General features: G+C 54.4%; 5 protein-coding genes across 5 annotated transcripts; 3 read left to right on the forward strand and 2 right to left on the reverse strand.

The window, feature by feature from the left end:
* Positions 1-214: 214 nt before the first annotated feature.
* On the reverse strand, positions 215-2,720 carry NECHADRAFT_68037 (uncharacterized protein). Its single transcript, XM_003051919.1, has 4 exons — positions 2,089-2,720; positions 1,338-2,034; positions 793-1,277; positions 215-741 (listed from the first exon to the last, which is right to left on the reverse strand). The coding sequence occupies exons 1-4, from the start codon at positions 2,638-2,640 to the stop codon at positions 535-537; spliced, it is 1,941 nt and encodes a 646-aa protein (XP_003051965.1). The 5' UTR covers positions 2,641-2,720; the 3' UTR covers positions 215-534.
* Positions 2,721-3,512: 792 nt separating this feature from the next.
* NECHADRAFT_16258 (uncharacterized protein) lies at positions 3,513-4,637 on the forward strand (the record flags this gene model as incomplete). Its single annotated transcript, XM_003051468.1, has 1 exon — positions 3,513-4,637. A coding segment is annotated over one exon (1,125 nt), but the record flags the coding sequence as incomplete, so codon positions are not given.
* A 129-nt stretch (positions 4,638-4,766) lies between these two features.
* On the reverse strand, positions 4,767-8,198 carry NECHADRAFT_99904 (uncharacterized protein). The gene is made up of 3 exons (XM_003051920.1): positions 8,118-8,198; positions 5,234-8,066; positions 4,767-5,139 (listed from the first exon to the last, which is right to left on the reverse strand). The coding sequence occupies exons 1-3, from the start codon at positions 8,139-8,141 to the stop codon at positions 4,988-4,990; spliced, it is 3,009 nt and encodes a 1,002-aa protein (XP_003051966.1). The 5' UTR covers positions 8,142-8,198; the 3' UTR covers positions 4,767-4,987.
* Positions 8,199-8,640: 442 nt separating this feature from the next.
* Positions 8,641-9,666, forward strand: NECHADRAFT_92452 (uncharacterized protein; the record flags this gene model as incomplete). Its single annotated transcript, XM_003051469.1, has 1 exon — positions 8,641-9,666. One exon carries the CDS (start codon positions 8,641-8,643, stop codon positions 9,664-9,666), a length of 1,026 nt encoding a protein of 341 aa, XP_003051515.1.
* Positions 9,667-12,267: 2,601 nt separating this feature from the next.
* On the forward strand, positions 12,268-14,253 carry NECHADRAFT_99905 (uncharacterized protein; the record flags this gene model as incomplete). Its single annotated transcript, XM_003051470.1, has 4 exons — positions 12,268-12,528; positions 12,608-12,854; positions 12,925-13,376; positions 13,425-14,253. The coding sequence occupies 4 exons, from the start codon at positions 12,268-12,270 to the stop codon at positions 13,512-13,514; spliced, it is 1,050 nt and encodes a 349-aa protein (XP_003051516.1). The 3' UTR covers positions 13,515-14,253.
* Between the last annotated feature and the right edge of the window lie 78 nt (positions 14,254-14,331).

Genomic DNA, 14,331 nt, shown 5'->3' on the forward strand with positions numbered 1-14,331 from the left:
ACAGTGAGCCACACAGTCTCCCAAGCGAGGAGGCTTATTTCCAGGGGCTAGACAGATGTGTTTAGAGTAGGCGTTGAGTTGAATGAATGTGAAGATGACAAGACGACAGACGTCTGATAATGAAGCACGTTGCGTGACATGTTGTGACGCCCTATGTGAATATCTTGGCGAGGTTCAAGATACTCCTCTTGTGCGCTTTGATAACTATATTGATAGAGTTTCTGCAACCAATTCTTGTCATGTCTTGAATAAATCAACCAACCTTATCCAGTTGGCACTAATTGGACTCTTCTTTAAGTATCTTGGCTAAATAGCCGCTGATATATGGCCTCAGAGCACACACAACAGAGACAGCAAGGGCCTTCTCTGCAAGTACATGCGTCCACCAAGTCGCTTTTTCTCTTTGTCCTATGCTCATCTCCTCGTGATTCAACACCAAAGTAAACCAATCACTCCTCCTATTTCTCTCTGCATCCCCCTCTGCTATCTCAACGTCTCCAAACCATCTGTTCAACTCTCAAGAAAGAAGCTCTCTTATGCCAGAGTAAACTCGGAAACCTCACCCATCTCGTTGGCCTGCTGATCGCCGACCTTGTAAGAGGCTCGCCATCGGAGCTTGGCCGAGGTGACCTTTTGGGCGTGGTTGCCCGCGTGCCAGACCTGGACTTCTTGGGTGATGCCCCGGGCCTGCTTGGGGGCGAGGTCACGTCCAGTCTGAGGCTTAAGTTGAAGCTCGTAGCCCTAATATCGGGTTAGCTTGGTGTTCTAGAGAGATGGTAAGAGCATACATACCTTAGTTACGGCAAGCTGGAAGTGAAGCTCGCTGATGGGTGTGGCTACGTTGTTGGAAAAGGCAAATACGATATTGATGGCGTTGGCGGCGGCAGGTGACCGGATGGCACGAAGCTCGATACGGAGGTTCGTGTTGCTGACGGTTGCCTGATGTTCCTTGGGCTTAGCGGGCTCAGGAGGCAGCGCTGAAGAGAAGCTCCATTCGTCGTCGTCATTGGAAGCGGCCGGAGCCTGCGGTGGCGCAGGAGACGCCCGTTGAGAGCTGGAGAGGCCGCCACCGAGGGCAGCAAAAGGATCAGAGGCAGGCTGGGGCGGAGGAGCGTGGACGGACTGCTGAAGTAGAGAGGGCTGCGGTGTAACTGATTGGGACACGGGCTGCGAGAAGGAGGCGAATTGCGAGAAAGGGGGAGGAGTTGGTGTTGACACAGGACCCTTGGCCGAGTTGTCCTGGGTAAGGGAAGAGAGCAGAGCAGGGCCGGGGATGTCTAAGATGGGGTTAGCAATCTGATATAATCCATTATGGCTGTTCCGAGTTGGACACTTACTCTGATTTGCGCCGAACCCAAGAGCGATACCGCCGCCTTGTCCAAAGCTGCCCGAATCTCCTCCAATATCAAGTCCAAGAAGATCATTCTCGATACCAGCAGTACCAGAAGCTGGCGCAGGGGTGCTGCTCGACTGAGCGCCATTGCCATTGGACGCGTCGCCGTCAAAGTCAATGAGCGACAGCTCGTTGGCCGCACTCGATGAAGCTGCCGCAGCCCCTGAAGTGGAGGGAGGAGGAGCACCAGCAGCAACCTTGGCCGCACCCGCCAAGTCGCCCTTCTTCATCAACTTATACCGCTCCACCGTCCGATGTATGCTGTCATTAATCTCCAAGAGTTTGGCCACAGCCTCGTGGTCATCCGACTCTTCCTCACACATCTTCTGGATCTTGGGTTGGGCACTCTGAAGGGCAGCGGCCAACTCGCTAAAGACATCACCGTCCTGCATCTTATCGCCCTCCTGGAAGGCCTCCAACCGCTCCTCCAGTAACCGCGCCTTGGCCTGGATCTTGCCGACCTCCTCGGCAGCCTTTGCGCGGTAGTCTGTCTTGGATCGCGTATCGTAACCGGCCATGATCTTCATGAGACGGTTGGCCTCTTGGAGATCCTCAGGGGTTCCCCGTCGGATGAGTTCTTGAAGCTTGGCCGATTGCGCCTCACGCTCCTCTTCTTCCATCTCCTCGGCGGATTGTAAATTCTAATGAACAGGGTGAGCATGATGTATAGCTGATTTGGGTGATTGGTCACTTACATCACTGGGGTTAAGAACAGCAGCATCTTCTCTCCGCACTTCGGGAAAGACATAACCCTTATAACTCAGCAACCGATGCATATCCCTAATGAAGCCCAAATCCTCCTTGTATCGACTCGTCTCGCATATCGTTCCTCGCCACTCTTCAATCGCCTCGAGTATCTTGGCCTGCACACGGGTCGGCCGAATCGGGGGCCGTTCCGGAAACCTCCTGACAAGCTCATTGAGAAACTCTTTGGTGCCGATCTGCAGATGGAAGGGGTATCCGCAGTTCTTGACGCAGATATCGAGCAGGCCGATGGCCAGCAGGGCAACGTTGGGGTTGCGGTTGTTGATGTATCCGACAATGGCAGTGGCGGCCTCACGAGGAGCGCTGCCCTTTTTGGAGTTGATCAGGTCCGAGATCTCGAGGTTGAGGGCGAGATTGGGCTCGTAGTTCTCGGGACTGCAGGCCGCCTGGATAAAGCGCTGCAGCTGTGAGGGGGTACGGCCGGAGCCAGCATAATCCCCCCAGCGGTCGCGAGCCCCGGCGCGAGCAGAGGCGGCCTCCATGGTGTATAGCTGGTGGTGAAGAAGCGATATGTATGCGGAAGCTATTCGAGCAGGCGGATCGGATTGCGCGCGCTGGCTAGACGGTAAGACACAATTCGGATACGAGAATGAGCTGGTCGTAAGGCGGAAAGAGGCCGGCGGGGGAGGAAGGCAGGGTATAGAGCTCGAGGCCGATGGGATGTGGATCAGGCTGTTGGAATGGAAGCCTGAAGCTGAAGTAGTGGTATCAAGGGAGCGAACAGGTTGAAGCTGCTAACCCCGTGACCGTCGCTGGAGCCTGTAGCTGTCGAAGCGGTTGCAGGACTCGAGTCGACCCGACCTGAAGCCAACAAACAAGGGGGTTATTGAGAGACTGACAGCTTGCGCTAAAGAGGCACCCAACGTGGACCTGGACCGTGGATGGACATGATGTGCTGAGAACGTGGCACTGTGGCTTCCGCCGTAATTAGTGGAGAGCGGAGAGTGGCTGCAAGGCATCGGTGCGTTGAATGATCCGTTCCGATGATTGATACCAATTACAGCGGGCTTCCAGGGGACCTTGGTGCTGAAAAGAGCTTCCCGCCGGGTGCTAGGGACCCCTGACGTGCTGCAGCTCATTACCCTCCACTATTTGCCCCTCCATTGAACCCCGCCATGATTCTAGAGGTCGAAACCTGATACAGAAAGAATCTTGGGGAAAAGTAAAAAATGAAATAAATATCGTCACAACATCCATTCTCATCTTGGACTAGCACCCAACAGCTCCATACCATACCTCATCAACTCCCAAGTAGTCTAACCACCAAACATCGATCATGGTCCGTCACAAGAAAGACTTCAACCCCAAGGGAAAGAAGGGAGGCCATGGTCCCCCGCGCCCTCGAGCACCCCGCAACAATGAGGGAGACGGCCCTTCGTCACGTCCAGCCTTCAAGGCCGCCTGCTGGGACCTTGGCCACTGCGATCCTAAGCGATGCTCCGGAAAGAAGCTCATAAGGCTCGGTATGATGCGCGACCTCCACCTCGGCCAGCGCCACAACGGTGTCATCATCACCCCTAACGGCAAACACGTCGTCTCCCCCGCCGACCGCGAGCTCATGGATCAGTATGGAGCTGCTGTTGTCGAGTGCTCTTGGGCGAGGACGAAGGAGGTTCAGTGGAACAAGGTTGGAGGAAAGTGTGAGCGCTTGCTGCCTTACCTCGTCGCTGCGAACAACGTCAACTACGGCAAGCCCTGGCGGTTGAACTGTGTCGAGGCTCTGGCGGCAGCTTTCTATATCTGTGGACACCCGGACTGGGCGGAACAGATCCTAGAGCCCTTTTCGTACGGACCATCATTCCTCGAAATCAACTCTACCCTGCTTAAGCGGTATGCCGCATGTACCGACGAGGCGAGTGTGAAGAAGACTGAGGAGGAATGGATGGAGCAGCTGGAGAGGGAATACAACGAGAGTAGGGAAGAGGGTAACGATGATATTTGGGCCACCGGGAACACGAACCGACGACGCATGGATTCCTCCGACGATGACGATGACGATGATGAAGAGGATGATGATGATGATGAAGAGGGTTCCAACAAGGACGACGAGGATAGCATAGATGGCATATACCTGGGCAAGAAACCACAGAAGCCGAGCGCCCAAGAAGAGGAAGAGGAGGAAGAAAAGGACCGATATGCAATATCCGACGACTCGGACGAAGAAGACGCCATGGCCGAGATCCGTCGCAAGGTCCTCGCCTCAAAGACCTTTACAAACCCCAACAAAGACGACGACAAGAAGCCCGCTACCATCCCAAACCCCCACCAACAGCAGCAACAGTTCAAGCCTACCACAGACGTTCAGCCAGACTCGGACAATGGTGACAGCGACGAGGATGAGGATGATGAGTTTGACAACATCATTGAGGCTACTCCCGTGACGGACCGTATTGGCTTGGCGAAGCTGGAGAAGGAGCGGTCTCAGGCTACGGTCACTACGAGGACCTTTTCATCAAATGCTGTTGGGGCGCCGTATAGACGGTGATATGGGGAGATGTGTGAGAAAAGGGGGCCGGGTTGGTGAGCTGAGATGGGCTCGATAAGATCACAAAACGAAGTCCATGTTTGCTGTGATTTACGAGAACATGAAAATCTAGGCATAAAAGTTGGAAATATGAATCATGATCTATTAATCTCGACATCTTTACATGAATATTGAGATTGTGATATATATCGCCTCCATCCATACCCCCCTTTTCATACATGACCCCCTTGTTCCCTTCATCAGACCATGCTTCATTTAACTAGTCATACATGCCGCCCTCCTCTAAGGAAGAGTCTATACTTTTGTGATTTCGTACACCCGATAACCTTTTTTTACACTTGTTCTTACAATGTGCGCTTCTCCTTGAGGACCTCGTATGTCTGGATCTGATCATCGATCTCGAGGTCTTGGAAGTCTTCGAAGCCGATACCGCACTCGGTGCCCTTGCCCATCTCCATGACGTCCTTCTTGACGTGCTTGAGCGTGTCGATTTTGCCTAGAAATGAGTTAGCACATGAACGAATACTCCAAGTTGGGTCCCCTTGATAGATACGAAGGGAAAAGGGGTTCAATAGGGGACAGAAACTCACCGTCATAAACGACCTCGCCGGCTCGGATCACCTTGACCATCGAGGTACGCTTGATGGATCCGTTGCGAATCTTGCAGCCGGCAATGGTCTTTTGCACACGCTTCTTGACGTTGATGGTAAACAACTGCAGCACGTCGGCCTCGCCCAGGACCTTGTGCGAGATCTTGTAGGGCAAGAGGTCCGAGAGGGCGGCCTTGACGTCGTCCACCACGTGGTAGATGACGCTGTGGTCAATGATGCGCACGCCCGCCTCGTCTGCGCGGTGGCGGATGTGGGGGAGGACTGTGTTGTTGAAGTTGATAATGATACTCTTGGACGCCGCCGCGTGGTCGACGTCGTACTCGGAGATGAGGCCGACAGAGGATCGCAGGATCTTGGATTGGACTTCGTTGCTGCCCAGCTCCTGGACGGTGCCACATACCGCTTCCACCGAGCCAGCCACGTCGGCCTTGACGATGAAGTTCTGGAACATGATGCCAGGCTCCGACTCTTCGGGTTCTGCCTCGATGCCCTCAGCCTCCGCAGCAGCGGCTGCCTCTTCCGCTGCGGCCTTCTCGCGCTGACGATGCTCCTGCTCGGCAAGCTGTTGCGAGCTCTCCTCTCTCTCGGCCATCTCCTGACGATACTCAACCGCCGTCTTGGCCTTGCTCTCGTCAGGAGCCTGGATGACCTGTTCACCAGCCTCAGGAAGGTCACGCCAGCCGAGGACCTGGACAGGGGTTCCAGGTGGTGCCTCGGGAATATCAGCACCAGCCTCGTTGCGAAGGCCACGGACCTTGGCCCACGTCTTACCGGCGACAATGTAGTCACCAAGACGCAAGGTTCCTCGCTTGACGAGAACCGAGGCGACCTTGCCAGTCTGTTTGACACTAGACTCGAGGATCCAGCCCTCAGCCATGCCGTCGGTCTCTGCGCGAACGTCGAGGATTTCGGACAGTGTGACGATGTTCTCCTCAAGGTCTTCCATGCCCTTGCCAGTCTTTCCACTGACTGGGACAACCTGAACATCACCTCCAAACTCCTCAAGCTCGACTCCATTGCGGGAGAGGTCGAGCTTGACCTGTTCAACCCGAGCGTCCTCCTTGTCGATTTTGTTGATGGCGACAATGATGGGTACCTTGGCAGCTGTAGCGTGCTTTAGGGCCTCGATCGTCTGAGGCATGACACTATCGTCGGCGGCCACAACTAACACTACGATATCGGTGACGTTGGCACCTCGTTGACGCATGGACAAGAAGGCTGCGTGGCCTGGTGTATCAAGGAATGTGATTTGCTTCCCAGATGACATCTGAACCACAAAGGCACCTATGTGCTGGGTGATACCACCATGTTCCTGAGCAGCAATTGACGACTTGCGTAGCCAGTCAAGGAGAGTTGTCTTTCCGTGATCGACGTGACCCATGATTGTGACCACAGGAGGACGACTAGGCAACGAGGATGGGTCCTCTGCCGCAGGTCGAGGCCGTATATCTCGCTGAGAACCAGTATCAACGGTGGGATCAAATCCATACTCCTGAGCAACGAGAGCTGCCGTGTCACCAGTCATGATGGTGTCATTGGTGAGCTCTTCGAAGCCCATGGTCTCGAGGTCATGCAGAAAGTCTGAATTCCGAATCTGGAGCGCCTGTGCCAGGTTGGCCACGCTGATGTACTCGGGGAGGAATATGGGCACTGGCGCATTGTTGGCCTCTTCCTCAAGACGCTTCTTGGCGTCCTTTTCAGCCTTCTTGCGCTGCCTCAACTCATATCGGCGAACGGAATCCTCATCCCAGTCATCGTCATCCTCCTCCTGCCGTCGCACATTCTTCGTGCGCTTGCCCTTCTTGCCTCGTCGATCATCAACCTCATCCTCGACCTCGAAACGGGACTTGCGCTTTGGTTGCTGCTCCTCCGGCGTTTGAAGATCCTGAGACCAGAAATCTTGGACTGCACCAGGCGGAGCTTGTTGACTGCTAGATTTAGAGGCAGTGCCGGGTTTGCCACGGAAGCCGCTGACTCTGGTCTCGAGTGCGTCCCAGAAATCACCACCCTTCTCCTCAGTGCTTTCGCTTGTCGTTCGCGCGGCACGCTTCATCTCTCCCCAAGCAGCCTCCCCAGTGGGCCTCTCGGGTGCCTTCTCTACTGGCTTGGCCCGTGGCTTTGGCTCGCGACTTGGTAGTTGCGTGTCGACCTTGCGAGAACTGAAAGCCCCCCAGGCAGGGACAGCAGGTGTAGCTGGAGCAGCTGGTTTTTGAGGCTCATTGCTGGACCAAGCCTTGGGCGTTGCCACTGGAGCGGGCGTACGGTCCGTCTTGAAAGCCTCTGCAAGAGCCGACGAAAGAGCAGCCCTGTTTTCGGCCCTGTCTTCAGCCTTGTTTTGGCGCTTCTGCTTCTGCTTCTTGCTCTTCTTCTTCTTGTCATGCTCCTGACTTGCCAAGGCTGTTTGGGGAGGATCGGGGACCTTTGCGACGGGAGCCGGCTTCTTGGGGGCGAGTCCCATCTTGCTACGAGCTTCGAGCTCATGAGGGAGAAGTGAGGTCGGTTTGGGGGCGTCAGATGTTGTTTTGGCGACTCCAAAAGAACCAAAAGACCCTACTCCAGCCCCAAATCCTCCAGGAAAACCAGTGCCCGGGAAGCCTCCCGGTTTGGGAGGGGATCCGTTATCGTCCGGCCGATGAAGCGGGGAGCTCGTTGAAAGGGCTCGCACGCCCAGAGACTGCGTAGGATGGCATGGTAATAGCCCAGGTGTCCCGGCTGGTATTATAGAAGTTGATACATGGCGATCTTTGAGCTGTGCTTCCCTCGGCGAAAGCTTGAGACGACAGTAGGCGCAAACGAAGGAATTACCGCGTCCCTAGAACTAAGTTAGACAATTGGCAATTGAGAGACCATCCGACGTATTCACCTGCAAGGCACGGGCTCTCAACATTGCCACGATAAGGGATTGACAGACTGGGGGCAAGTCTGTCTCGACATTTGGCGTGATGGTGGGTAGTGCTCAGATCTCGAGCTTGAGTGCCATTCATCATCGGCTCGGCAGAAGCAGACCCGGCTTTTTTTCAGCCACACCCAGCGGCGTCGGCATTGGGATTGTCCGCCACATCCACAACACCAATAGGGAGCAGGTGATTTCAATAGAGGGCAATGAATGAATCAAAACAAGAGGTAAAATTGCAAAATTAAATGATCCTGAGTTATACGTGATCGTGTATGCTGTATGCAGTTTTGGAAACTTGGCCCGGCTCAATTGATGCGCGCATGGGCAAGAGACACCTGTTGGACATGACAAGGTCTGTCCTGACATTTTTGTGGACCACTGTCGCTCATCTCTAGGCAACACATCTCACAACACTCTAACACCCGCACTCTCTTTAACCTCCAATAACTTCAACCTCCAACGCTCAATCCAGAGCCAAAGACCATCCAATATGGCTCCGAAAAAGAGAGCGGCCAAGTCAAAACCCGCCAATTCCTCACCAAAGGATGGCGTACCCCCTTCTCCTTTCAAGAGGCCCCCGGAAGTCCTGGAGCCCTTCATCAGCTCCCTCTCGGAGAAGCATGTCTACATCACGCACGTCGACACCAAGCCCGCCGACCTGAAGCGCAAGATATTTATGGTTCCTGTTGGCATGAACATCGTTGTCGTCTTGCTCTTTGTCTTGCGCATGTACTGGATCGTCCCCTGGTACTGGAAGCTCATCATGACGGGCCTTGGTCATGACAATGAGACAACCTTGAATACGGCCGACTCGACGTGGTCCGAGATTTCTTGGGAGATTGGTAGACGCGCCTTTACCATGATGGTCGACTTTATCCTCCTTATATTCGTCTGGCCCTGGCCTGTCGAGTTCGTCGCCGGACAGGCTCGTGGAAACCCTTGCCAGTGGAGATGGCAGGTTGGCTTCCGCGCAAAGGAGATATACGTGCGCCGCAGCCGGGAGTGGGACCAGGCCATCAAGGATCTCTTTGCCGATGAGGATTCTCAAAAGATCCTCTTTGCCTACATCCAACAGGCGACATCCCCCATGCTCCAGGAGCAAAAGACTGGCTACCTCCTAATGAACGGCCAGTGGGATCTCGACTGGGCGCGCATGATCCTGGCTCACCGCATGGTCGACAAGAAGGAAATCGCCCTGGATGCCTTCAGGAACGTTGTTCTGGTGCACCACCCCGAGTTCGGCTGGATGTCCTACGATCCGCGAGGTCCCACTGCCTCGAGCGAGGACGAGCGACGCCGCCAAGTCTTTGCATTTAGGGATGCGCTTATGGAGCTTGGAAAGGAGGATTTGTTCTATCGCTGGATTGAGATTGTTCAATACGAGGCGACGCAACCTGGAGGCTTTGGACCAGAGAAGCAGGAGGCTGCAGCCAAGAGGATTCGAGAGCTATTTGAGGCCCAGGGCATTGACTTTGATGAGCTGTGGAAGAAGAGCGTTGGACCAATTCCATCTTGAGCAAGGGTGGCAGACAGGCAGAGTCGCATTGTATTATACACTATCCAACTATGTAGAGAATATCACCAAAACCAGGCGACATGGAGCAGCTAAGCAAAAGGAGAAGGGCGCAAAGCTAGTAAATACAAAGAGGAAAAGGGAAACAAAATGCAAACACCAGTTTTGATGAAAACACCAAAAAAGAAATTATTCGCCCTGCTCCCGATCTCTTAAGCGTCGAGACTACAGCGCGCCCTTGCTTTCGCGAAGTATTTGTTTTCACCGGAGTCCAGCCTCGAAAGCTGTCCGTCTAAGGCGGGCGTCCCCGGTGGTCCTTAGCCGGCTCAGTCCAGGGGCTGGCGGTGTTTATGAGAACGGCGCCCGGCACCGACCTAGTTTCGAACTCACGACCCGGGCAGTCCTACCCCGTCGGGTAGCTGGTTCCAAACCGTGAGTTTTACTGCTAGGCCAGTTACCGAACGACCTGTCCGCTGTTGATAGGTGCTCCGGGGTTTTGAATGATAAAGGTAACTGCGTTGGGGCGGGGTTGGCTGCCTGGCAGCTGGCTGACAGCTGCGCACCCTGTCGGCCATCACGAGGGCAGCATCACCGCCTCGGGTAGAGGCGCCACAGCGGGTGGCCCGTACTCGAAGCGAAAGCTGCCCAAAGGGAAAGGGATGTTAGTCCAGGCCAGGCCCGACAACGTCTCTGTCCTTGGTGGCCATGTAAAATGGACAGATGGCAGGATCCCGAGTCAATGACCAGACCACGAGGTACGCCGAACATTTCCAACTCATTTCAACCAGTTGATATGCCTGAGATGCTTGGTCTGATCATCATGAACGCAAGGAGCCATGGTCACTTGACATGATTCCAGAGTGGTATGTCATGCCACAACTTGATATCCAAATAACCCAACCTGCCCAGGCACCCCTGACTTCAGGAGGCAGGGCTAAGCGCGATCAGGGGCAATGACGGGAGCCAAGAGTTGCATTTACACCATGGGAATTACTCAATGATGTCGATGGAAGGATAATTCGATGTGGTTACGGCGACTGTGGCTCGCGAATCGGTTTAGGGCCTCGAATTGTTGGATCAAGGTTTGCAGAGGATATCGGTCGACGGGATGGACATCGGAGGAGGTTTACTAGCAATGAGTACCGTGTTATACCTGCAGATTAGAAATTGGTGCATTTGAAGCATGCTGAGCATGTCCTGGTCACCATCTCATTGAGGTCAATGGATGGCTTGCGGTAAATGTGATGAGATGAAGTTGAAATTGTGTGTGGTGGTGTTCCTTGGCTTTGTGGCTGACTAAGAGCCCAGATTAGCGCATTGCGGCGAGTGGGTGGCACGTGCGGAGAATCCTGGCTCCAGTCCTTTCCTGATGGGGCCATGCTACTTGCCAAGGTACGTACCGTATACGTAGGGCGGTGAAACAGCTTGCGTTTAGAGGGAAACATGAGAGAGCTCCAGAGAGCCAAGCTGGCAGGATGTATTGGGGAATGAGGCTGAGATAAAGGGAGGCTTGGAACTGTAGGTGGGGAGTCGACTATTTACACAGAGGGAGAATGCTGACTGTGCTCTCCCTGAGAAGAATCCTGCGTGAGATCAATCAATCTATCCTGGTCTGGACTCGGCGATTGCTGTTCCTGGATGTTACAGGTAGAGAGTCGTGTGCGCGCTGTCACAGTCTAGATCCCTTCACGCGACTTGAGATTCAAGCTCTTGACCTTGTAAGATGCTTCGGGAACGGTGTAAAAAATCGTGTAAATAAGGGTATTCGTGTTCGAAGTCGATAGACGACTTAAAAGACTCGATATCTCGTATTCTCTTGTCTCCTTCCCTGTATTATCCTCGGCCTCGTTCCTGCTCCCTCCCTTCAAGAGGTCACTCACAGGCAGGCGTCCTATCACGCCCTGCGCTGATGCGGAAAATCCCCCTCGCCGACCGCCAGCGTGTATGTACCTTGGCTCTGCCTTGAGCAGAAACACCATCTCATCAGGCTTCAGCTTTTAGACCAAGGTGCACTCTGCACTCTTTTTTTTGCTCACCACCGCCAAGCCTGCTGTTCTTCCTTCTTACTAGCAACTCTCCAACCCCGTTAGAAGCCGTTGAAGCTTGTCCCGTTACGACGGATCATCGTCGGCTGAGAAGCGACAATCAACCAACCAACCCCTGCTCTAGCGTCCCCCAAGAAGCCAGGTCAGTCAGTAATTTTCTCGCCGCGACATTGACATCCATTTCATTGGCAAGGAGCATCCAAACAAGACAAGACAGACGAGACAGGCCAAAATAGCTTCCTCCTCTGCCCTCGGCTTGCCGTTTCGTGCTGTGCTAGGGCCCCCCTTTGTCTACCTGCTCAACTCAACTGTCACTGGCTGGGTGGCTTCCAGAGCTAACACGCAGACCCAGTCCAAAACCCCTAATTCTTGGGCGCGCCAGCCCACCCCATTCAGCCCAGCCCAGTCCAGTCAATCTAGTTCCCGGCCATCAGATTGCCCCTTCAACGTCGCCTCGACAAAACCACTTCTCCCGAATAGCCTCGCTCGCTCCGACTCGACTCGGCTCGGTTCCTCTTCCTCTCACCGTCAAATACCCCATCCACCCATCCTCTTCGACATGTCATCGGGATTGACGCGACGCCGTGGTGCGGGCGGCGCAGGTCCCTCAGCTGAGGGAGACGCCAGCAACGGTTCCGGCCCCAGAACGAGCACCCCCAACACCAGGGACAGCGGCCCCGAGACGAGCTACGAGAACACCGAGAATGGCCACAAGATCGCATACGACCCTCGAGACATTAGCGAGAGCGCTGAGCGAAGCAAGCAGCCCAAGCTCACCCTTATGGAGGAGGTTCTGCTGCTTGGTCTCAAGGATAAGCAGGTAGGCACATGCACCAAAAATGCTTCAGGGCAGCTGTCCTGTTTTGTCCCAGAAACAAACCCTGATCACAATCACATAGGGCTACCTCTCTTTCTGGAACGACAACATTTCCTACGCCCTCCGAGGATGCATCGTCATCGAGCTCGCCTTCCGTGGTCGCATCGCAATGGAGAAGGATGCTTCCAGGCGACGATTCCCTCTCGCAGACCGCAACATTGAAGTCATAGATGACGCCCTCACCGGCGAGGTCCTCCTCGACGAAGCCCTCAAGATGATGAAGCAGAGCGAAAAGATGAGCGTCGCAACCTGGATTGATCTCATGAGCGGTAAATAGCCCTGCCCTGGCTGACAAGTCTCGAATTCTCCTCGCTAATGACCCCTTTCTTTGGCATGCAGGCGAGACATGGAACCTGATGAAGATCGGATACCAGCTCAAGCAGGTTCGAGAGCGCCTTGCCAAGGGCCTCGTCGACAAGGGAATCCTTCGCACCGAGAAGCGCAACTTCCTGCTCTTTGACATGGCCACCCACCCCGTCGCCGATGGTGGCGCCAAGGAGGAGATCCGTCGCCGTGTCCGCAACATCCTCACCCAACGAACCGTCGTCCTCAACGGTAGCCAGTTCCTCCCCGAGTCGCTCGAGTTCCGTTACACACGAAGCATCGCCATGGTTTGCGCCGCCTACGCCGCTAACGTCCTCGAGAACGCCTTGTCAACCCTTGGCCACGAAGCCCGCGAGAGGGCCTTTGCGCAGACAGATGATCTGCTTGCTGACTACAGCCAGTGGCCGTTTGGCAAGAAGGCTGTGCAGAATGGCATTGGAGCCAACCTCCCCCAGGCGATTGCAGATGTAGGTTACTCTTGACTCACACTCACCACAGAGCTAACATTGTCACAGGAGGTCAACAGCGGCAAGGACAAGGAGCTTCAACTCGAGGTTGTTGCAGCCTGTTTGAGCGTCTTCACCCGACTCGATTCCCTCCTATAGACGTGCTCATCTAGGCCACATGCGTGTCGCCATCATTGAGCATCACGCCTTGGTAACACCCAAACCAACTTCCGATTTGCGCCCAGGCCAAGCCAAACCCTTTCTCTCGAGGCCTCTGTTCCGCCGACCTCACCCGCCTCTATAGTTCTCACGAATTGACGACAACAGCCTCGCCACTCCCGTCAGGGGGAGTATGGCGAGGACCCACGAACCTACATCACCTACCACATGGAGCAATCGAAGGAAATTCCGGGGTCTTGACTTTGGCGCAACGGGACCAGGGCGCAGCTTTCTCTTGACCAGGGCACGCCGAGGACTCGGCTCAACTGCTCTGCCATTCATTGCTGAAGGGCCTGTCATGGATGTTTTACTGGTGGTGTTGGTGGTGGCCCGCATACTCCCGGCCCCCTATGCCCTTTTTTTTAATGTCTTTTTTTGTTCTTCTTCTTTTTTTTTTTTTATCTTGGTCGAGACTCATCTATTCTTCCGTTGTTTTTGGGAAACAAAAAGAAGAGGGACGGAAATGACAGTGTTTATGTATGTATGTGTGTTTCAGGAAGGCAAAGGAAGGGAGGGGGAGGAGCCCATAGGTTGATACGATACGTGAAGCGTACTAAAGCCAAAGCCGTGCTGTTTGTCGTTGAATTTTAGGGGGAGGAGGGAGGAAGGGGTTTCTTCTGGTAAACTGTTGTAATGAGAAGAAAAACAAAAGGGGGCAGATATGCTCCCTCTCTCATGGAACACGGGCGTCTTTTGTCTGACAGAATGGATTCTGTGGTGCCTTTCTTTTCAGTGGTGATGTCGGTGATGGTTACAA

Source organism: Fusarium vanettenii, assembly GCF_000151355.1.
Source record: "Fusarium vanettenii 77-13-4 chromosome 4 genomic scaffold NECHAsca_3_chr4_2_0, whole genome shotgun sequence".
NCBI classification, from domain to species: Eukaryota; Fungi; Ascomycota; class Sordariomycetes; order Hypocreales; family Nectriaceae; genus Fusarium; species Fusarium vanettenii.